Source organism: Brassica napus, chromosome A10 (genome assembly GCF_020379485.1).
Source record: "Brassica napus cultivar Da-Ae chromosome A10, Da-Ae, whole genome shotgun sequence".
NCBI classification, from domain to species: Eukaryota; Viridiplantae; Streptophyta; class Magnoliopsida; order Brassicales; family Brassicaceae; genus Brassica; species Brassica napus.
In genome coordinates this window covers 3,004,687-3,027,198 of record NC_063443.1, presented here as the reverse complement: position 1 = coordinate 3,027,198, position 22,512 = coordinate 3,004,687, and the positions used below count along the sequence as shown (strand labels likewise).

At 38.9% G+C, this 22,512-nt stretch overlaps 5 protein-coding genes across 14 annotated transcripts; 4 read left to right on the top strand and 1 right to left on the bottom strand.

The window, feature by feature from the left end:
* The first annotated feature begins 894 nt into the window (after positions 1–894).
* LOC106365323 lies at positions 895–1,724 on the top strand. The gene has a single exon (XM_013804768.3). The coding sequence runs from the start codon at positions 983–985 to the stop codon at positions 1,490–1,492; it is 510 nt and encodes a 169-aa protein (XP_013660222.2). The 5' UTR covers positions 895–982; the 3' UTR covers positions 1,493–1,724.
* A 4,107-nt stretch (positions 1,725–5,831) lies between these two features.
* Positions 5,832–10,852, top strand: LOC106368995 (protein TIC110, chloroplastic). Its single transcript, XM_013809084.3, has 15 exons — positions 5,832–6,428; positions 6,499–6,558; positions 6,638–6,761; positions 6,849–6,917; positions 7,020–7,118; positions 7,223–7,289; positions 7,528–7,592; positions 7,670–7,764; positions 7,908–8,035; positions 8,105–8,205; positions 8,290–8,506; positions 8,812–8,966; positions 9,189–9,314; positions 9,399–10,367; positions 10,452–10,852. The coding sequence occupies exons 1-15, from the start codon at positions 5,941–5,943 to the stop codon at positions 10,698–10,700; spliced, it is 3,012 nt and encodes a 1,003-aa protein (XP_013664538.1). The 5' UTR covers positions 5,832–5,940; the 3' UTR covers positions 10,701–10,852.
* Positions 10,853–11,402: 550 nt separating this feature from the next.
* LOC106365325 (putative protein TPRXL) lies at positions 11,403–12,798 on the bottom strand. The gene has a single exon (XM_013804769.3). The coding sequence runs from the start codon at positions 12,047–12,049 to the stop codon at positions 11,564–11,566; it is 486 nt and encodes a 161-aa protein (XP_013660223.1). The 5' UTR covers positions 12,050–12,798; the 3' UTR covers positions 11,403–11,563.
* Positions 12,799–13,000: 202 nt separating this feature from the next.
* On the top strand, positions 13,001–18,880 carry LOC106368996 (nardilysin-like). Of its 2 annotated transcripts, XM_048743503.1 has the most exons (21): positions 13,068–13,325; positions 13,391–13,452; positions 13,578–13,993; positions 14,074–14,149; positions 14,235–14,281; positions 14,528–14,640; positions 14,785–14,858; positions 14,970–15,065; positions 15,155–15,274; positions 15,363–15,596; positions 15,714–15,862; positions 16,024–16,180; positions 16,315–16,464; positions 16,545–16,924; positions 16,993–17,142; positions 17,242–17,424; positions 17,557–17,760; positions 17,842–17,945; positions 18,029–18,182; positions 18,270–18,391; positions 18,510–18,880. In XM_048743503.1, the coding sequence occupies exons 3-21, from the start codon at positions 13,682–13,684 to the stop codon at positions 18,751–18,753; spliced, it is 3,069 nt and encodes a 1,022-aa protein (XP_048599460.1). In that variant the 5' UTR covers positions 13,068–13,325; positions 13,391–13,452; positions 13,578–13,681; the 3' UTR covers positions 18,754–18,880. The 2 variants fall into 2 exon arrangements, with proteins under 2 accessions (XP_013664539.2, XP_048599460.1); XM_013809085.3 differs by lacking the exon at positions 13,391–13,452 and having other exon boundaries at positions 13,001–13,334.
* Positions 18,881–19,290: 410 nt separating this feature from the next.
* LOC106368998 (UDP-xylose transporter 3-like) lies at positions 19,291–22,477 on the top strand. Of its 9 annotated transcripts, none has more exons than XM_013809093.3 (10): positions 19,291–19,453; positions 19,661–19,703; positions 19,797–19,981; positions 20,289–20,473; positions 20,546–20,613; positions 20,849–20,981; positions 21,065–21,226; positions 21,324–21,599; positions 21,860–21,958; positions 22,130–22,477. In XM_013809093.3, exons 3-10 carry the CDS (start codon positions 19,861–19,863, stop codon positions 22,145–22,147), a joined length of 1,062 nt encoding a protein of 353 aa, XP_013664547.2. In that variant the 5' UTR covers positions 19,291–19,453; positions 19,661–19,703; positions 19,797–19,860; the 3' UTR covers positions 22,148–22,477. The 9 variants fall into 9 exon arrangements, with proteins under 9 accessions (XP_013664547.2, XP_013664545.2, XP_013664542.2 ...); XM_013809091.3 differs by having other exon boundaries at positions 22,127–22,477; XM_022693125.2 differs by having other exon boundaries at positions 19,292–19,453; positions 21,863–21,958.
* Positions 22,478–22,512: the final 35 nt, after the last annotated feature.

The following is a 22,512-nucleotide window of genomic DNA, read 5'->3' as shown; positions in this document are numbered from 1 at the left end:
TTGAATTAGGAGAGATTGGATACCCGAACCCGAATGGATAATATCCGAACCCGAATGGATATCCGAAGATAACCGAACATATGTATAATTAACCTTATATTTTTAGTTTACATCTCTTATTTTATATAAAATATTTATATTAATATTACACATACTTTAAGTTCATATGATATACATGCAATTACGGAAAAAATGATTTCATACTCACTTAAAAAGCATGTCAAGTTTTTTTTATTTCAAAAATTAACAAAAAGTTAGATCCAAAATTTTAAAACAATAACTAAATTAATGCATTTTTAGTTTTAAAATGTTATGTCCAAATCTATTAACCATTTAATCTATTAAAAATAAAAAAAAAGTTAAGTAAAATTTATATTCTTAAATACAAGAAATTTAAAAAATGAAAAATTTAATTTTTTTTCAAAATCTAAATATCCGAACCCGATCCGAAATAACCGAAACCAAACTAAAAATACCCGAACCCGACCCGAAGTATAGAAATACCCGAACGGGTCCTACACCTCTATACCGAAATACCCGAAAACCCGAAATACCCGATCCGAACCCGAACGGGTACCCGAACGCCCACCCCTACGTGTTTTGACTAGACCATTTAAATTTCGTTGATCTAGAAAAAATTGTTTTATGCATTAATAAGGAATATATAGATACGAAGTTTTATTAGTCTTTTTTTAATATGTGCGAAACTTGTATAACAAATGGAGTATAATTTTGACGGTTAGTGATATATAAATCAGTTTATGAAGATAATAATACATGATTATATAAGGATAGGTTCAGTTAATAACGAGATGATAAAAGGACAATTACGTCATTTACTATCGGTGTATACGTAATTACGTATGGACCGTATGGTCAAGTCCGCTTTGTTGTTACGTGAAGTGCTAGCTACTATATAACCTCGTCTTCTCCAACTTGATCTTCACCATAAATCTGATTATCCAAAGAAAGAGAGAGAGAGATGGGAAACAGCTTAAGGTGTTGTCTAGCTTGTGTTCTACCATGTGGAGCACTAGATTTGATCAGGATCGTTCATCTAAACGGCTACGTTGAAGAGATCACACGGTCAATAACCGCCGGAGAGATCCTCCAAGCAAACCCTAACCATGTCTTAAGCAAACCATGTTCTCAAGGTGTTGTCCGCAAAATCTTGATCTTGTCCCCTGAATCCGAGCTCAAGCGAGGAAGTATCTATTTTCTCATCCCGGACTCTTCCTTGCCGGAGAAGAAAAGGAGGAGAAAAGACGGTCATAATCGTCCTAAAAAGATTCTCATCAACAAACCTAGCGCTGATGCCGGAGAAGTTAAAGAAGATGATGAATGTGCCAAGTTGTGTGAGAAATACTTAGAAGAAGTTGTGTCATCGAGGTCGAGTGGTAAAGAACACCGTCATCGCCGGCGACATAGTAGATCGGCGTCAGTATCCACGTGGAGGCCTCACCTTGATAGTATCTCTGAGGATGTTAATTAATTCCTTTTTTCCTTTTTACCTTTTTTTGTTCTTTTTTTTTGCTTCTAAAATGGGTGTTATTTTTGTCCGGAAGCCGGATTTTTATTTCCTAGGGATTTTTTTTTTACTTTTGTTTTTGGGGAAATTCTCACGAAAAAATTATATAATGTGGATAAGATCTGAGTTAAAATGCTGTTGTAATTTCGAATCACCAAGAGTCGTTAATGAGATTATTAATGTGTTGTGTTCGTTATTTAGATTTTAACTCCGAAAATTGTGTGTGATCGAATTGTAGACGGACAAAAGCATCAATGAATATTAATGATTATGATAAAATGTGCGTTTAACGGGAAAGTATCACTTTGAATGATTAGACGGATTAATTATATAAGTTGGGTAGTTATAAGATAATAGTTAATGCACAGGTTTTCACATGCAGGTGGACCAATCGAAAAGCATCTGAAACTGAAATAAAACTATAAACATTCAATCATATAATTAAAGGAGAACGACTTGTAATGTACACTATACATGGACAAGAAAGTGTATCAATGATTATGAATTAGAAAAAAGTTAGATCAAACAATTTTATCTTCTCATGTGTTATGAATTATGTCGATTATACAGCTTTCGTTTTAAACTTTAGGCTGCCGATATCTATAAATTATATATTTTTCTTCTGACAAAAGTAAATTACATTATATATCCATGCGTAACCAAAATTACTATTATTCGTCTCGTTTAAACATGTCAGATGCTAATTGTTATGTTTGCAAAAAAGACTATTTTTATATTATTAATTAGTTGTGATTGGTTGAACGTTGAAAGGGAATATGGGTTAATATAGGTCTAATGCAACAACTCACTTATAGCAGATACAATACCATAGGCTTTAAACATGAAATTACATTGAAATGTATATTTATAATTTGTTTAAAAGTTCTTTATTGGGGAAAAAGGTTGGAGATTGCTATAGCTACAAGTTAAGTGATCTATAAAAAATGAAATTCTTACAATAAAGTATCAGACAAAAACTAAACTATTCGTCTTCTTATTATTAAAACATTTACAGAGAAATGACCAGTAAACAAAGCGAAAATGAAAGCTGGCGAGCCCATCTGAATCAACTGCCTTCACATGGATTCCCTATTCTATGCCCCATCTCCATAAGACACCCATCTTTCCTTTTCTTCTATTTTATTCCTGTCTATGGTCTACGATTACTATTAATGTTAAATGTGTATGCAACTATGCATACATTACTAAGTTTGGTCCAAACAGCCCATCTTCACCATACGCCTTAGCCATTAATGCTTCCATTAATGCTATTGTGGAGTACTGGTGGAGCAGTGGTGACAAGAAAAGAAAGATTCCATGGGTAGCGTGGCAAAAACTATGTAAACCAAAGGAACAAGGAGGTCTTGGCTTCTATGATATTGGCAAGTTTAACCAAGCTCTACTAGGGAAACAAGCATGGAGAATCTGGAACAATCCAGACTCATTGGTGGCCAAAGTACTCAAAGGTAAATACTTCAGAAGAGGCAACTTCCTGGAATGCGGGTTGGGCTCGCGTCCTTCCTTTGTGTGGAGAAGCATCATGCATGGCAGAGAGCTCCTACAACAAGGTCTTTTTAGACATACTGGAAATGGTAGCAGCTCCAACGTTTGGGTTGAAAAGTGGATTATTGATACTATTCCTCGACCGCCAATGTACAAAGCAAACAGTGATGTTAACTTGGCCCTTAAGGTATCTGATCTTCTTATCGAGGGGACTAGCGTTTGGAATCAACCTTTGCTAAGACAAACCTTCACGCCTGAGGATGCCCAAAGGATCCTGTTGATAAAACCTTGTGTGAATCAGGAAGATTCAGTCCGATGGGGTTTCAGTAAAGATGGAAGGTACAATACTCGGAGTGGATATAAGCTCTTAGAAGCTTTGACTGACTTCAATCATCCCCAAGCTCGCGTCTTGCCACCGATAGAAAAACAGTTGTGGAAGAATCTCTGGAAAATCAAAGCGCCTCCAAAGATTAAACATTTTATTTGGAGAGCTCTATCGGGAGCTTTGGCAGTTAAGGAGCGTCTTACCACTCGGGGTATTCAGATTGATACCACTTGCTCTAACTGTTCAAGAGAATCTGAAAGCATTTGCCATATGCTTTTCGTGTGTGAAAAGGCAAAAGAAGTTTGGGACCTTGCCAATATTCCATTACCTCAAAATGGTTTTTCAAGGAACTCTGTATTCCTAAACTTCTTACATCTCTTGAAGGTATACAACTCAAATGAGGGGGATTCCAATACGCGAAGTGTTTTCCCATGGCTTGTATGGGAATTATGGAAGGCAAGGAATGCATTGGCCTTTGAAAACAAGACGGTATCGGCCTACACCATTGCATCGAGGGCCTTTGAGGAAGCTTCCTCATGGCAGAAGACCATGATCCTTAAGACAAACACAGAGATAGTAGATGATGTGGTAAGAACAGAAGAACATATTGGGTGGATTAAGCCACCGTCTGGGTGTTTGAAGTGTAACGTGGGTTCATCATGGGTAGACCCTCACCACCCGAGTGGAGCTTCGTGGATTCTACGTGGAGAAGATGGTCAAACCATTATGCATAGCAGACGTTCATACTCCTTCATGCGATCCAAAGCGGAAGCAGATCTATGGGCAATGCTCTGGGCGGTGGAATGTATGCATAACACTCACCAAGTCAACGTTATCTTCGAAGCTTCATCTGAACAACTCCATAATGTACTTTGTGAGCCATTGCACCACCTTGAGTTCACTGGGGTGGTGCAATCTATAAACCAACTTCTCAATGGGATTAATGGATGGAGCCTGGATCACGCCTTGCAAGAACGTAATGAGGCTGCTGCAGCTATTGCCGTGAGTGTAACACGAGATCGGCGCTATCAATCATACATGGCACAGCATGAACCTGCTTGGCTTCACCAACTGCTGTCTCTGGAAGCTTCTTCCAACTAGAGGAAGGGTCGACCTTTCACCCTACACGTTCATGTGTTTCCTCTTACATTATCCTTTTCTTACACATCTTTCTTGGATGCCTACTGGTATCCTTTGTCTCAGCTTTGGTGTTTTATTTTCGGTGTTCCCTTTGTGAACATCATACTTGTCCTCGTTACTATGTTTCTCAGTGTTATAAAAAAAAATATATCTAAATGTTTTGAATCCATCTCACAACGGTTTATTAACGATACTGTAATTAATAGTCATTTCCAAAACAGACAGTAAACACTACTGTAAATTTGCAAATACACACGAGAATAGTTAGACTGAAACTTCGGCCCATAAAGTCAATACCATAAAGTCACAAGACTCACAACTCACTACCGAAGATTTGTTGAAAAAACATGTTACTCAGTTGAAAATTCGGGAAGCTCCAGAATAGTTGTGCACAATAAAAATGATAACACGTACATTTGATATTAAACTTAATTAACGTTAAAATACAAATGACAATCCGTTAAGAAATGGAAGGTTTGTTGGTTCATGTCATGGTAAATCAAAAATCAATTTCTATAATCTTTTTGTTTATGTTTTACTTATAAATGAATTCTTGTTTATTGGCAAGATTCCAATCTCATCTGATCCCTCATTCAGTTTCTCCCAATACTCTCTGGAGAAATATATTTTTTATCCGTTCAAAACTTGATTTTCTTTTTTTTGTCGTCTATTCATCTAAACTAGACCAAGTGGAGAACAGACGAATTGATTCTCCTCCATCTGTCTGGATTTAATCTATATAAAAAAAAATAGCATTTGGTTCTTGTATCATTTGTTAATGAGTCTGTCCTGTCGTTCCAGCTCCAAAGAATATAAGACATACTCACATCTTCGAAGTCCTCATGTAATCTTTGGAAAGTCTCAATTTCTGTCGCGAATGTTGGCCAATCCATTGAGTTTGTAGTCATTTTTACTAAGTCCGAGCAGTCCGTCTCAAACCGTACTGAAGTTATCCTTCTGTCTATCATACAAAACATTCTATCTCAGCATGCAAAACTGAAAGGCTCTTGAATGAACTGATTTTTTTTGTAAAAAAAAAAAGAGAATTACACCCTTTATTGTTACCCTCTAAAAATAGTATAAATTAATAAAAAGACTAATTATCGGTTGTTATGAAGATCAGTCGAACCAGGCTCGGCCCTGGATAGAAGCAAGAAAAAGATGGGCTTAGAGGCTTGGAAAAGTTATTTAGTTTCGAGCCCAAAACAAACAGAAATCTTTAACGCGCGCCGTCTAAATCGCTATTCATTTAACATCTTAACGTTTTATCATAGCGTAAAACAGCACGCAGTCTTCAATATCGAATTAAAAACGTTTCGGCGTCTGAAAAGGCATTTCGATGGCGTTTTGAGGAGTCCTATCTCGTTTCTATCCTCTTTCTTCCTCTCTGTTCGTTAAACCCTACGAGAGCTTCTTCTCTCCAGAACTGCTCAGGATCTTAACCATGAATCCCACAGCCATCAACGCTCCAATCTCACCTTCCCCTCGCTCCCCTCTACTCTGCCACTTCCTCACTCCGTTACCTCTCCGTCTATCCAACTCTCAGTCTCAGACTCGCCGTCGCTACCGAGCTTCGTTCCCTCGCTGCGCAGCTACTCCCTCCGAACAGCCCCTGGTGATGTCTAACAAGAAGGAGCTCACTGGATTGCAACCGATTGTAGAGAAAATGACGCCGCCGGTGAGGCTAGCGACTTCCGCTGTCGTTCTAGCGGCCTCTTTAGCTACTGGCTATGGGCTTGGGCTTCGGTTAATGGGCTCAAAGAATATCGCCCTTGGTGGAGCTGCTGTAGCTGGAGCAGCTGGTGGAGCTCTCGTCTATGCTCTGAACTCGGCCGTGCCGGAGGTTGCTGCCATCGGTTTGCATAATTATGTCGCGGAATTCGAAGATCCCGCCTCTGTGACGAAAGAGGATATAGAAAAGATCGCTTCTAGGTACGAAAGGATCAAACTTTTTGGGATTTACACACAAAGTTTGCTTATTGATCGTTTGTGTATGTTGCAGGTATGGTGTTAATAAAGGAGATGAGGCGTTCCAGGCTGAGATATGTGATATATATTGCCGGTGAGTCGAACTCTGGATAGTGTCTTCTTCTTTTGCTTAGTGTGGAGAGTTATTTAGTTAATCTTTGCATCTTGATTAGGTATGTGACTTCCGTGCTTCCAGCTGAAGGACAGTCTCTTAAAGGAGATGAAGTGGAGAAGATTGTTAAATTCAAAAGTGCTCTGGGAATAGACGACCCTGATGCAGCCTCCATGCACATGGAGGTGTTTTCTAGTTCCTTCTTCTTTGTTTGAATTAGCCTTTTGCAGTTGATTCAGAAGGATACTCACTAATTCATTGGTTTTGATTAGATTGGTCGGAGGATTTTTAGGCAAAGGCTTGAGACTGGGGAGCGTGAAGGGGATGCAGAACAGCGTCGGGTGAGTCGCTAGTCCCTAGTACTCCTTTTTTTTTATTGTAGGCAGCTTTGATTTAGTAAGAGAGCACAAGTGTGATCACAAGTCTGTATGGTCCCAGTGCAGGCATTTATGAGGCTTGTATATGTTTCAGCTCTTGTTTTTGGAGACGCTGCCTCCTTCCTCTTACCTTGGAAGCGAGTGCTGAAGGTCACAGATGCTCAGGTCGGCATTTCAAACCTTTAATTTTGTGTAATATCTGTATATTGGCAACTTACTCCAACTTGGTAATCTGAAGTTCTCTGCTAATGTATTACTCTTGTGCATAGGTTGAGATTGCTATTCGTGAAAATGCAAAGCAGCTGTATGCCGAAAGGTTGAAATTAGTTGGTAGAGGTAATGTTACAAACTCTGTCACACTTGTATAATTAAGGAAGTTGTCTGAGCTGGTTATATCAACTACTTTGTCACTTCTTGTAAATAGAGCTTTATACTGTTCATTTCTCAGCAAGATGCTGAATGCTCCGCCTGGAACTATAATGATGCAATGGATGATAACCGATACTTCTTAGCCTTATCTTCAGCTTTAAGCATGGAAACTTAAATAGTTATGTTTGTCAACATGTGCTTGCAGATATTAACGTAGAAAACCTTGTGGACCTTAGAAAAGCACAACTATCATTCAAGCTTTCTGATGAGGTACTCTATTTCGTTGTAGAATTGATTTTCTACTGCCACTAGCTATAGTTCTTCTGACAGTTTCTTGTCCCTTGCAGCTTGCTGAAGAGCTGTTTAGAGAACATACAAGAACAGTAGCCATAGAGAATATTACATCTGCACTTGGCGTACTAAAAAACCGCACACGAGCAGTGTAAGGCATTGTATTTTGTTAATTATTCATGCATCAAATGATTTTATGGAGAATTATTATATATTTGAACTTTGAATATGGCCGGGCCGAAAAAGTACTTATTTTATTAATTACTGAATCATTGCATAAAACGATTTATCCAGGAAGAGTATGTCACTTGTTGTGGAAGAGCTTGAAAAAGTACTGGAGTTTAACAACCTGTTGGTTTCCTTAAAAAGTCATTCAGAGGCAGCTAATTTTGCACGGGGTGTTGGCCCTATATCTTTAATAGGTAAAGTTTTGACGGTCTCTTTTCTGATTAGTAATTATAGGCTATTAACGTTGGATCTCTGTGGCATAGGTGGTGAATCTGATTTTGAGAGGAGGATGGATGATTTAAAGCTACTTTATAGAGCGTATGTTACGGATGCTTTATCGAGTGGGCGCATTGAAGAAAACAAGGTAAGCTGAAACCAGTTTTGTATCAGTTTCTCTATCACCGTCCCTTGCGATGTCATTTTTGATCATCTTTCTGCTGAATGGCAGCTTGTGGCGATGAGCCAACTGAGAAACATTCTCGGACTGGGAACACGGGAGGCTGAAGCTATTAGTGTTGATGTCACGTCCAAGGCATACCGTAAAAGACTTGCTAACGCTTTTTCTAGTGGTGACCTTGAAGCACAAGACAGTAAAGCAAAATATCTTCAGAAGCTATGCGAAGAGCTCCACTTTGATGCACAGAAGGCAAGCGCAATCCATGAAGGTAAATTCGGACCACCTGACCTTTTGTTGTTACGTTATACAGTTTGAATTGCCACTGTATCGCCCAAAGATACGATGGATGGGACCATGAAAAACTAGAATCTTATCAATTTGGTTGATTGCTGGTGAACCTGCTGGTCCCTTGCCTAGCAAACTAGCTTTAATTGTTATCGATTGGTTCTTAACAGACTTCCAACAAGTTTGGCACTTTTTGTGTGGTTACATTACATGCTGTTATCTAACAGTTTTGATGTTTGCTGAAGTCTTTTCTTCCCAATCATCTGAAAATCACCTGCTTTTCTTCAGATATCTATAGGCAGAAGCTTCAACAATGTGTTACGGATGGAGAGCTGAGCGATGACAATGTTGCTGCTTTATTAAGGTTAAGAGTCATGCTCTGTATTCCTCAGCAAACTATTGAGGCTGCTCATGCAGAAATCTGTGGAAGCATATTTGAAAAGGTAAACCAGCTTATTAGTCCCCTTCTATGTCCCAGTTTGTTCCCATGGTCTTTCGTCTTAGTACTGCAATTTAGACGCTGTCTTTTAGAAACTCTCATGTTAATAGTACATATTTGCCTGTTTTTAATCCGTTTCCATTGACTTCGTTTAGACACATTTCAGGTGATTGCCTTGTTGCCTGAAGGTTTGCTTACATGTGTTTATTCTGTTTATCTTTTGCAGGTTGTCAGAGAAGCAATTTCTTCTGGAGTGGATGGTTATGATGCTGAAACTCGTAAATCAGTAAGAAAGGCTGCTCATGGTCTTCGGTTATCCAGAGAGACTGCCATGTCTATTGCTAGCAAGGCTGTGAGTATCATCACACTCTTTACTTTTCCCATGTTTGGTATTAAGATTTAGTTTATCTGATAAAAAAAACCTTCATTGATGCAGGTCCGTAGGGTTTTCACAAACTATATCAGACGAGCAAGATCGGCAGAGAACCGCACCGAGTCAGCAAAGGAGCTCAAGAAGATGATTGCTTTCAACAAGTTAGTTGTGACTGAAATGGTGGCTGACATTAAGGGAGAATCTTCTGATAAAGAACCTGAGGAACCTGTTCAAGAGAAAAAAGAAAATGGTGAAGATGAGGAATGGGGATCTCTCGAATCTCTCAGAAAGACAAGACCTGACAAAGAACTCGCGGAGAAGATGGGAAAGCCTGGCCAGACTGAGATAACTCTTAAAGATGACCTTCCGGACAGGGACAGGATCGATCTCTACAAAACATACTTGCTCTACTGTCTAACCGGAGAGGTAACAAGAATCCCGTTCGGCGCCCAGATCACAACAAAGAGAGACGACTCAGAGTACTTGCTTCTGAACCAGCTTGGTGGGATCCTTGGATTGACTTCGAAAGAAATAGTCAACATTCACGTAGGTTTAGCCGAGCAGGCTTTCAGGCAACAAGCCGAAGTGATTTTAGCTGATGGGCAATTGACGAAGGCAAGAGTAGAGCAGTTAGACGAGCTCCAGAAAGAAGTTGGGTTGCCTCAGCCACAAGCGGAGAAGGTTATAAAGAACATAACGACCACAAAAATGGCGAACGCGATAGAAACCGCTGTTAACCAAGGAAGACTGAACATAAAGCAGATACGGGAGCTCAAGGAGGCAAACGTGAGTCTGGACAGCATGATCGCTGTGAGTCTGAGAGAGAAACTGTTCAAGAAGACGGTGAATGACATATTCTCATCAGGAACAGGTGAGTTCGATGAAACTGAAGTCTACGAGACAATCCCATCTGATCTCAGTATTGATGTGGAAAAGGCCAAAGGCGTTGTCCATGACCTTGCTCAGAGTAGATTATCTAACTCGCTGATCCAAGCCGTGGCATTGCTCAGGCAGAGAAACGCCAAAGGAGTGGTATGCAAATCCTCTTTTTCTCTCTTACACAAGTCAGATTGTGTGTCTGATTAGCTGTGTGCATGCTTCTTTTTATTGTTTTAGGTCTCGTCGCTGAATGATTTGCTGGCATGCGACAAAGCTGTGCCGGCTGAGCCGTTATCATGGGAGGTCTCGGAGGAGTTATCCGATCTATATAGTATCTATTCAAAGAGTGATCCCAAGCCGGCGCCAGAAAAGGTGTCGAGGCTACAGTATCTGCTGGGAATAGATGATTCAACTGCGACGGCCCTCAGTGAGATGGAAGATGGTGCATTCTCTTCTGCTGCAGAAGAAGGCAACTTCGTTTTCTGAGTCTTTGGATAATATTGGCCTTTGTTTTGAATGTTATGGTTGAGAGAGAGCTGAATGATATTGTTGTTAAAATTTAGTAAAGCCTGTGAAAATTTTGTATCAGAACCAAACATGATCTGATTTGGAATAATTTGAAAATCTACGGACGAGAAGAGAACCATGCATGATTCCCTCAAACCAGGCTTTGCTAACGTGTGGTGTGGAATAAAAAACGGAGCTTGGAATCAGCCAACGTGAGCGAGCTCCATAGCAGACTTTTATGCGCATGTGGTGTCACGTGATGGTCAATGAACGCCAAACGAGAGAATGATACCCAAATCAATACTCGATGAAAAAAACTAAAAATAAAAGATTTGACCGTAAGTGAAATGTATTGTTTATCTGTTATGGTGTTACATGACTGTACAAAAGTGAAGTAATACTACTGAACATTTATAGATCTGATCTTAATATATACTAGCATGTAATGTTATGTTGATTTAATTAACTATGCTTAAAGGTCAATTTATTTTTATGGTTTGCTGTAAATATTTAAGTGAAGAAAATTTTGTTTCTCACAGATTTCAAAAAATTTAAATGGAGGGAGTAAGTTGTGAATTTGAAATGACGAGAAGTTACACTGAGCACAGATTCTATACACATATTGACATATAGACTGCAGTGTAATCTTTATGTGGTAAGTAATTTAGAAAAATGGAAGTATCAGAGTTTAATGAAAAGCATATGATTATGACTTATGACCCAACCAGTAGATTCATTGAGATGAAATGAATCTGAGGACAATTAGTTTCAGAAAATTATTTCCCAAGATTACAAAAAAGAGTAGAAACCCAACATATTTTTTGAGAGATTTAAAAACATAATTACTTGACATCTCTTAGAAACAACTTGATGATGGAACCGTAGCATCCTGAAGACTTAGCATTATAATGTCTAGATCCGTACCACATTGGTCTTCTGCTGTTCCTTCCGTACGAATCCGACGTCCTCATTGGAGAGGATGGCACAGAAGATGTTGAAGACGAGGATGATGAAGATGAAGCAACCGGAGATGAGGGGTCGCTACGATTCTTGTTGACCAAGGAACCAGAACGAACGTTGGCTCTTTTAAGCTTTGTAGAGGAAGGAGAAGCGCTGAAGTAAGAGGGAGGAGGTGTGAGTGGAGCTGAAACAGGAGAGTTGAAATCGGAATCAGAACCTGAAGATCGTTTGAAAAGTCTTATGGGAGTTCCGGGCTGAGATTCCCATTTGAAGGGAACCGCAGCAGATGATCGGCCATAATAGTCGCCGTCCACGACCACAGAAAGGAGCTTAGCCGAAGAGACCCTAGAGCGATCCAGCTGAGGCATTGGACAGTTTCTGAGGAACTGACTTATCTGTTTCTGGTTTGCTCAATTATAAGGGAATGAAAAGACAAAGAGACTTGACTTTTTGTTCTTTACTTATTAGGCCAAGAAGATGTAGATTCAGATTCAAAAGTTTTTTTTTTTAATTCTTTACGGTCCTATTTTTTGTAATATAAGATAGTTTTGAATGAGAAAAGACTAGTTGTTAAAATATTGCAATCTCTTTTCAGTTTGCTATATGTACAATATTTATATGTGTAGCCCACCCCACCTACTCATGGATGTTGTATCTACTATTAGAAACGTGATAGTATTAAGTTAGTATCAACCAAGAGAAATGAAGAAACTTGATTAGAGAAGCTGCACACTAGAATATTGCTCTATGAACTTAGTGAATACGTGTGACTTGGGTGTTCCATCAAACTAGCTATTCAAACACAGGAAGACCTACAACAATATCATAGATGAACTTTAAAATATTTTGTACCTCATAAGTATATGCTTGTGGCTCTTCGCTCCATCAAGCTAGGCCTGTTTGTAGCAGAAGGATTAGCAACGTCAACGTCAATGTTCTTGTTCTGTAATCCACGTAACGTTGAAGTTTGAAGGTCCTCCTTTTTCTAAGGTCGATTTTGGAAGCTAAAAGCTTCTTTCCAAGCGCTCTGGTAATAACTGGAGAGTAAAATGGTCTTGACTCGACTAGGTGGGGACTCAGCTTCTGTAGAGTTTTGATAGACTTGTTCATTGGCTCTGTCTCTCCTGTCCTGTTTCTTCCCTAGATTCTTCCGATTCATGCATACAAAGAAGCCATAGCTTTTGTCTCTCGTATTCTCTCATACATCTCACAAGCCTTTGCGTTGCGTCACTGTGGGTGGGCCCGTCCACGATCGTCTACAGCTTATATAAGAAAGAGGTCACTAGTAACCAAAATACCAACCTTATCGCATAAAGGCATATTCCCACGGAGCCAACAAATGATCTGATTGCTTCTTTTGCGTCTCTCTCTCTCTCTCTCTCTCTCTCACATAAGCAAGATACTTTGCTGTGCACTCCACACTACGCTTTACTCACTGATTTGGAGCCTTCTTCATGCAGAATCTCCACTAGATTCTCTAACCGCTCGAGATTCTTCTCCTCCACAACTCTGTCCTCTATCTCCATGAAAATCTCTCCCAGTGCCATCGTTGCCAACTCAACCACACAATGTTAGGATTTTTCAGAGATATCCGCACTCTATCGCTCGTCGATTCATTGCCTCGATTTGGATTGTACAGTAAAGGTCAATTAGGTTTGTAACTACTTTCATTATTCAAATTTTCAATTCTCTTTCGTTCCCGGATGTAGGTTCGATTTCACAGGCGACAGCGAAGGAGAAGACTAAGCGTGGAAGAAGTACCATCATCAATGTCGTTTCTCTAGCTTGAAACGACGTACATGTCGTATCTCTAAAGAGATAACGGCAAGATGTTGCAGTTTTTTTTTCCATTGATTCTAATTTGTTTTTTAATAAAAAAATAAATGGAAATTTCAGAAGAAGGCAATAGCGGCGGAATCGGATTCAAAAGACCTAAGAAGGAGATACTCTTGCAGCACAACTACTTCTTCACGAGTCGTTATCTTCTCAGAGCGAGAACAATGTCTGTTACGAAAGCCGTTTCGAGCTTGGACGATGTGGTGGTGAAGTCACCCAACGATCGGAGGTTATACAGAGTGATTGAATTGGAGAACGGATTGTCTGCTCTGCTTATCCACGATCCAGATATTTATCTCGACGGCTCTGCGGCTGATGGAAAGAAAACCGACGGTGATCAAATGGATAAGGATGATGAGGACGGAGAAGAAGAGGAAGATAGTGACGGGAGCTCTGAAGATGATGACGATGAAGAAATGGAAGGAGATGAGGATGAGGATGAAGTGAAAGAGAAAGGGGATCATCAGACCAAAAAGGTCTTCTACATCACCTGCTTTCTTACTCTTTTCTCAAATTTTTATTTTTTACTCATATGTTTTGTGTTGTGGGTTTATAGGCAGCTGCAGCTATGTGTGTTGCAATGGGCAGCTTCTTGGATCCTCCCGAGGCGCAAGGCCTGGCTCACTTTCTTGGTATTTTCATCTTTCTGTGAGTTATTATTATTCCACTTCCTTTGTTTATGGTGTGGATTCACTCTCATGTTAATGTTTTGTTCAGAACACATGCTTTTTATGGGTAGCACTGAGTTCCCCGATGAGAATGAAGTAAGCAATGCATTATGTTCTATGTTTGCAATGTTTTTTTTCACTATTTATAGATTCATATGCTGATGGTTCTATCGTTGAATTAAGGTTTAAGGAACTAACCATATTAGCATGATTAGATATAACTGAGATGTTTACTTAGAACTTGGATAATGGATTTCGTCTTTTCAACGTTGTACATACTTTGTTTTGTTAGAATGATATATCCTTTGAGTTCTTCTGGGTTTGACTTTGTTTTGCTTGTAGTATGATAGTTACTTGTCTAAGCATGGAGGATCCTCCAACGCATACACCGAAATGGAGCATACGTGCTATCACTTTGAAGTCAAGAGAGAATTCCTTCAGGGTGCCTTAAAAAGGTACAACATTTGGTTCCGCTGACACTTCACTTATCTATTTAACTATCATCTGCTGTAAATTTACCAAGGTGGACGATATATGTTTGTCGGTATGCATGACTAGAGTTTGTTATCATTGACCTTGGTTTGTTCTCTTGTTATTAGGTTCTCTCAGTTTTTTGTTGCACCGCTGATGAAGACTGAAGCTATGGAACGAGAACTCCTTGCTGTTGATTCAGGTATGCCTGTTAATCATGCCCTTTGTTCCTTTGTTAGTCTTCAATCATCATCAGATAAACTAACCTCTTATATAGTTAAATGTGTCTTGCTAACAAGATCCAAATTTGTAGAATTTAACCAGGCCCTCCAAAATGATGCATGTCGTCTGCAACAACTTCAGTGCCATACGTCTACAAAGGGTCATCCATTAAATAGATTCGCATGGGGTAAGTACTTCTCGGTGTACCTTTGTTGCCACACTTCAGTTGTTCATGAAACAAGTTATAGTTAATCTGTTTTTCGTGTGCGATGTAAGGTAACAAGAAGAGCTTGAGTGGTGCAATGGAAAATGGTGTTGATCTACGGGAATGCATCGTGAAATTGTACAAGGAATATTACCACGGTGGATTGATGAAACTCGTTGTCATTGGAGGAGGTAAAAGTCTCTAGGTTTATGATGTGTTTCGCTCTAATTCTTGGAAAATGTTTTTGCATTCATATTGGTTACCTATTAAATCTTGCAGAACCTCTCGATTTGCTTGAAAGTTGGGTTGCAGAACTATTTGGCGATGTCAAAAACGGATCCAAAATTAGGCCAACTCTGGTGGCAGAAGGTCCTATTTGGGAAGGCGGTAAATTATATCGCCTAGAAGCGGTCAGAGATGTTCATACTCTTAATTTGACATGGACTCTCCCTCCTCTTCGCCATGCCTATGTGAAGAAGCCGGAGGACTATCTAGCACATCTATTAGGACACGGTGAGAAATCACATCCATTTTTAATGGTTTATATATAGTTTTCTTAAAGCGTGCTTTTGCATGCACTCATGTAAATTGCATATTGAAGAACGTTGTTTGTACCGTTATCTTTTCTAGAGGGTAGAGGAAGTCTTCATTCATTCCTTAAAGTTAAGGGCTTGATAACCTCTCTGTCTGCTGGTGTTGGGGATGATGGAATAAACCGCTCGTCTCTGGCCTATGTTTTTGGAATGTCCATACATCTCACTGACTCTGGTTTAGAGAAGGTAATTTAATATTATAAATTAACATATTTTAACTAAGCTTAACGCAGGGGTTGATTCAATCGTTTTCAACTGTATATAGCTTCATATACCGTCGTCCTTCTCTTTTTTTTTTTTTTATGTTACTCCTTTTCATTGGACCTTATGGCAACTTCTATTTGTAGATTTATGACATCATTGGCTACATTTATCAATATCTCAAGTTATTGCGTGATGCGTCACCACAAGAATGGATATTCAAGGAACTCCAAGATATTGGGAACATGGACTTTAGATATGCTGAGGAGCAGGCTGCAGATGATTATGCTGCTGAGCTTTCAGGTTCGTACTTGTATTGTCATTCATCTAGTTCTTCTAAGACGTTAATAGTGGTTATGTTGGCATGTAAAGCCTAAATATTTTCATAATTTATTACGCATTGTTGTATAATAACCATCGAAAGTGTTATTCTACAGGGAATATGCTTGCTTATCCAGTAGAGCACGTTATTTATGGTGATTATGTATACCAGACATGGGATCCAAAAATGATAGAAGATCTCATGGGTTTCTTCACACCAAAAAACATGAGGATTGATGTTGTTTCGAAGTCAGTCAAGTCAGAAGGTACTTTCGAGATTTGTTGAGAATGTAACTTTTGGATTGCATATTAATGTTCATCTTTCTTTTGAACTTCCTGGTTTCAGAGTTCCAAACTGAGCCTTGGTTCGGTTCTCGTTACGTAGAAGAAGATGTTCCATTGACTTTGATGGAAACATGGAGCAATCCTTCAGAAGTAGATACTTCTTTGCATCTTCCTTCAAAAAACCAGTTCATCCCTTGTGATTTTTCCATCCGGGCTATTAATTCGGATGCGGATCCTAAAAGTCAGTCTCCCCCTAAATGTTTAATTGATGAACCGTTAATGAAGTTCTGGTACAAGCTTGACGAAACGTTTAAGGTTCCCCGAGCAAATACGTACTTCCGCATAAATCTGAAGGGGGCATATGACAGTGTGAAGAACTGCCTTTTGACGGAACTATTTATCAACCTTCTGAAAGACGAGCTAAATGAGATTATATACCAGGCAAGATACCTTTTAGGAAAATCGTTTTAGATGTTTTTTTACTGACATGAATGTCTTATCTTTTGCAGGCGAGTATAGCAAAACTCGAAACTTCTTTATCCATGTATGGTGATAAACTAGAGCTTAAAGTGTATGGCTTTAATGAAAAAATTCCAGCTCTCTTATCAAAAATCTTAGCCATAGCCAAATCCTTCATGCCAAGCCTGGACCGATTTAAGGTATGTGAAATTTTGCATGTATAGTTTGTCAATACTCTTTATTCTCATTCATTCTTCAACTTCCTCATCGGTGACAACCTTCTCTATCTAACCTTGCAGGTTATCAAAGAAAACATGGAGAGAGGGTTTAGAAATAGTAATATGAAGCCGTTGAACCATTCCACATACTTGAGACTGCAACTCTTGTGTAAACGAATCTATGACAGCGACGAGAAGTTGTCTGTCCTAAATGATTTGTCTCTAGCTGATCTCAACAGCTTTATTTCTGTAGTCCGCTCTCAGGTAACATCCTTCACCAACCACAGTTTATGTGATTTCCCTTTTACTTAAATACTTGACTACTTGCATTTGCAATTGTTCTCTGGTTTTGTTTAAATTGGGCAACGGTTAGATTATAACTTTTTATGTTTGCAGATATATATTGAGGCTCTGTGTCATGGTAATTTGTCGGAAGACGAAACAGTGAACATATCAAACATATTCAAGAACAGTCTGACAGTTGAACCGCTCCCAGTCAAATGTAGACATGGAGAGCAGATAATGTGCTTCCCTCTGAATGCCAAACTTGTAAGAGATGTCACTGTGAAGAACAAATCTGAAACAAACTCAGTAGTCGAGGTAAAGTCAGCCAAGTAGAAGATATAGTAGGTTTCTCGGATAGTCATGGTTATGAATTTGAACATGAATTCTGTTTTGCAGCTTTACTATCAAATCGAGCCTGAAGAAGCTCAGTCAACAAGAATGAAAGCTATGCTGGATCTATTTCATGAAATCATAGGAGAGCCATTGTTCAATCAGTTGAGGTTAGTCATCACATGTTTCTCTAGTTTTTGTAATAGATCAAACCGTATTTATGTATAGTCATATAAATAAATTTTGGTTACAGGACAAAGGAGCAGCTTGGCTATGTTGTCGAGTGTGGCCCTCGCTTAACTTATCGTGTCCAGGGTTTCTGTTTCTGTGTTCAATCTTCCAAATACGGTCCAATACATTTGCTCGAGAGAGTCGACAATTTCATAAAAGACATCGAAGCTCTGCTGGTAAGTCTCTAATAAAAAAAAGAAGAAGAAGATGTTAAGCTTACGTTGAAGCCTTTTCCCATCTCATTCCACAAATGTTACTTGCAGGAACAACTGGATGAAGAATCCTTTGAAGATTATAGAAGCGGTATGATTGCTAGATTGCTAGAAAAGGACCCTTCTCTCTTGTCTGAGACAAATGACTTATGGAGTCAGATTGTTGACAAAAGGTAAATGATCTCAAGGGTTTAAAGCGTGAGATCCGTAGTTTCATATCAAAGTTCAGTGAGTTGCTTCATCGTCGCTGACAAAAATCGAGTTAACTCTCTCTCTCTATCTATCACATAGGTACATGTTTGATTTCTCCCACAAAGAGGCAGAAGAACTAAGGAGCATAGAGAAGAAAGATGTGATTGAGTGGTACAAAACCTATTTCAGAGAATCATCACGAAAATGCCGTAGGCTTGCGGTTAGGGTGTGGGGATGCAACACCGATATGAAAGAAACTCAGACAGATCCCAAGTCGATGCAGGTCATTGCAGACGCTGTGGCTTTCAAGTCAACTTCTAAATTTTACCCAAGCCTCTGTTAGTTAGTGAGAAACAACACTACTAGTATACTCTAGTTTTCAATTCTTCATTTGATATTCTTTTTTCATTGAGCTTAAATTTTTTGTTATACGTTGAGCAAAAAACACCAAAATGTCGCTTTTATTATGATTGTTTGTGCATTTTAAAATATGTTTTGTCGGTTGGTTGAGGTATAGATCTATACAAGCATGCCAGCTAGTGACCATTTTAATAGAATTTGATTTAGAATATAACATCGTAGTAGAAGCTTCCTAAGTCAAATGATTGATTAACATTTTATATATTAAAGTTTTGAACTAATGTTTTAGAAAAATATTATTGATCATAAATTAACAAAAATAAACTACTTTATTATATGATACAAAGAAAATTGTTACTCGTAAACTAGTTCGTATTATATAATTTAAAATTATAAAATTACCGATTATATAATCATTTGTAATAATAATTTTTATAATATATAGTAGTGGTGAGTTTGTAACTTTTTATTAGGTTTTTATCCCGCGGTAAATTGCTGGTGGGGCCAATACAAGAATCAAGCGAAAACTATCTTCGTCCTCTCTCTCTCTCTCTCACTATTTTCCTCTGTATGGTGGTGAGTGCAGACCATCATCGAATCGCAAAAATAGGATTCTCTCGTTTATACAAAAGAATCTGAATCTCTTCTCCTCCGTCGAAGTTTGAATCACCTCTCCTTCTCCCGTGAGTTTTCTCTCTCTCCCTCCTTAATATCTTCTCCTTCTTTCCTTTTCGCGTCTCCTCAATATCCATTCCAACTAATTTTCTGATCTCTCTCTCCCTCGCTCTCACAACGGCAGATCTAGGGTTTATGGCTTCTTTCCGCTTCTATAACTTCCTTCTCCAACTTCTGTTTCAAAATTTATCTAACGACTTCCGTTTTTGCTGCAGTTGAGCTTCCCCCAGCTTCGATTCTCTCGCATTTCCGTATGAGGTTCGTTTTCTCCAGATCGATCTTGTTTCCTTAACGTCTTTTTTTTTCTCACCTGTGATTCGGAAACCGATGTGAAGTTATTTTGGTGGATAGATAGATCGTGATTGAAGCGAGAGATTAATAATAATAAAAATAAGAAAAAATTAGGAGAGCGAAGATGAGCGAGGGCCAGAAGTTCCAGCTGGGAACAATCGGCGCTTTGAGTTTATCCGTCGTATCGTCTGTGTCGATCGTGATCTGTAACAAGGCGCTTATTAGCACCCTTGGCTTCACCTTCGGTAACCTCTTTCTTCCCCCCGTTGAGTATCCATCTTCTATTATTTCCTCTCCATATCTATACGTATGCTTAAATTTACTCTTAAGCGTTGATGGATAGGTATCATAGGGGTTAGAGATTATTTCCTTTGGATCTATACGTGTTCTTGTGTGTTGAAAGGATTGGTTAGAGATCATTTTACTTCTGAGCAGGACGATGATCGAACTCTTTTTGAAGCCTGCGTCAGCCTTATATCTCATGATATGCTCTATTGATTTCATTCATAGGCTATCTTGTTACTTATTCTTGTTATTTTTTTCTATGTACAGCGACTACTTTGACTAGTTGGCATCTTCTGGTCACGTTTTGTTCCCTTCATGTGGCACTATGGATGAAGATGTTTGAACACAAGCCTTTTGATCCACGAGCTGTGATGGGATTTGGTATATTGAATGGGATCTCCATAGGACTATTGAACCTTAGCCTTGGCTTTAATTCCGTTGGCTTTTACCAGGTAATAGCTTTGACATTCCAGTTGCCACATGATGATTTCCTTTTGACACATCTTCTCCTCTGTTGATATTAGATGACGAAACTAGCAATCATCCCCTGTACTGTTCTCTTGGAGACACTCTTCTTCAGGAAAATGTTCAGGTTAGCACTCAAAAGTTTTCTTACACAATGTACATTTCTATTACACTTAAATAATTATTAGTTTGGAGGATACTGTTTTATACGACATCATCTATCTTTTCCCATTGTCATGCATTTGCAGTTGACTATCAGACTTCTAATTTAACGACGAGCAACTTAGTGATACTCTAATGTCCCTTTTGTAATCTCTGGTCAAGGGCCTAGTTTATGACACGTTTCTTCTTTTTGTTTGCAGTCGAAAAATTCAGTTTTCATTAACCATCCTTCTCCTTGGTGTTGGAATTGCAACCGTCACAGATCTTCAGCTTAATATGCTGGGTTCTGTCTTGTCGCTGCTGGCTGTTATCACAACTTGTGTTGCTCAAATTGTATCCTATACTTGACCCTTCTTTGCCCATTGCTTATATTTTATCTTGTGCCAATTCGTGTTTCCTTAACCAACTGTATACAGATGACAAATACCATCCAGAAGAAGTTCAAAGTTTCATCCACGCAACTTCTTTATCAGTCTTGCCCTTATCAAGCAATTACACTTTTCGTCACTGGACCATTTTTAGATGGGCTCCTAACCAACCAGAATGTGTTTGCTTTCAAGTACACTTCTCAAGTTGTGGTAAGAGTCAATATACTAGGGATTCTACCCAACTTAATCACTGGTCTTCTTGCTTCCGTGTACATATATTTACACGTGCTTCTTTTGTTTACTGCAGTTCTTCATCGTCCTGTCCTGCCTCATATCAGTCTCTGTGAACTTCAGCACTTTTCTAGTGATTGGAAAAACGTCTCCGGTCACATATCAGGTTCTTGGACATCTTAAGACATGCCTGGTTCTAGCATTTGGCTATGTGTTGTTGAAAGACCCATTCAACTGGCGCAACATTCTCGGTATTATGGTGGCGGTGATTGGAATGGTTGTGTATTCCTATTTCTGCTCGATTGAGACTCAGCAGAAGGCAAGTGAAACATCTTCAACTCAGTTGCCTCAGGTATATTTCCTCTAGCTAATTAGGAGTAACCTACTTCTCTCGTTCGAAACCATCTTCTCCTTAAGAAAGTGGTTTCAGTCTAATTGCTGGTGCAATAAAAGAAATAATTAGAGGGCAAAGACTGCTGCTATCAGAATTAACAACCGAATCTTAGGCATTGTTTTGGTTGGTAAAAAGGTCTATGCTGAATTTGTGTGATGTTATATTGGTCTCCTTAAGTAAACAAGAGAAAACAAAAACTCATGTTAGTTTTGGTTTAGCAGATGAAAGAGAGCGAGAAGGATCCGCTAATAGCAGTTGAAAATGGAAGCGGAGTGTTATCAGACGGTGGTGGTGGTGTGCAAAAGACGGCGGCTCCTGTATGGAACTCAAATAAAGAATTTTAAGCCTAAAAGCTGAACATCGTTATATTTTTTTATATATATGTCAACTCTCTTTTGTATCAGCTTCGTTCAGAGAGATTTTTTTTTTTTTAAACTTGTTTAATTCTCTCTTTTGTTTGTTTGTTCACTTTTACAATCGCATAGCAGAGAATTAGGGGAGACTGAAAGAAAACAACAGCTTTCCACACCGTATGGGAAAAAGGAAGAAATCAGAGTGAGAGGGAAGACGCAACTTCGATGATCCAACTTTATTCTACAGAGCACTTTTTTTGTCATATTTGGAACTAGTGGTACAACTGTATACCAAGGTTATGGCTATTTAGATACTTGTGTTTGATTTTCATGCTCCTTTACATGGATTATATACACCTCCTCACTTCTTGTTTTCTTTTATCTCATGTTTGATGTTGTGGCTGTATTCATCAATGCCGGAAACGTGTGTTTGATTTCGGACTCCGTTACATGGATTATATACAGAGAATCCCACTTCTTTTTTTTCTTTTATGTCAATTTATATGAAATATATGAAA

Coding starts and splice junctions, on each gene's coding strand:
- LOC106365323 (XM_013804768.3), top strand. CDS start 983: ATGGGAAACAGCTTAAGGTGTTGTCTAGCTTGTGTTCTACCATGTGGA.
- LOC106368995 (XM_013809084.3), top strand. CDS start 5,941: ATGAATCCCACAGCCATCAACGCTCCAATCTCACCTTCCCCTCGCTCC. Junction 6,559..6,637: donor ATATGTGATATATATTGCCG/GTGAGTCGAACT, acceptor CATCTTGATTAG/GTATGTGACTTCCGTGCTTC. Junction 8,206..8,289: donor GGCGCATTGAAGAAAACAAG/GTAAGCTGAAAC, acceptor GCTGAATGGCAG/CTTGTGGCGATGAGCCAACT.
- LOC106365325 (XM_013804769.3), bottom strand. CDS start 12,049: ATGCCTCAGCTGGATCGCTCTAGGGTCTCTTCGGCTAAGCTCCTTTCT.
- LOC106368996 (XM_013809085.3), top strand. CDS start 13,250: ATGTTAGGATTTTTCAGAGATATCCGCACTCTATCGCTCGTCGATTCA. Junction 14,859..14,969: donor ACTCCTTGCTGTTGATTCAG/GTATGCCTGTTA, acceptor CCAAATTTGTAG/AATTTAACCAGGCCCTCCAA. Junction 17,761..17,841: donor AAACAAACTCAGTAGTCGAG/GTAAAGTCAGCC, acceptor TCTGTTTTGCAG/CTTTACTATCAAATCGAGCC.
- LOC106368998 (XM_013809088.3), top strand. CDS start 19,861: ATGAGCGAGGGCCAGAAGTTCCAGCTGGGAACAATCGGCGCTTTGAGT. Junction 19,982..20,288: donor CACCCTTGGCTTCACCTTCG/GTAACCTCTTTC, acceptor TTCTATGTACAG/CGACTACTTTGACTAGTTGG. Junction 20,614..20,848: donor TTCTTCAGGAAAATGTTCAG/GTTAGCACTCAA, acceptor TTTTGTTTGCAG/TCGAAAAATTCAGTTTTCAT.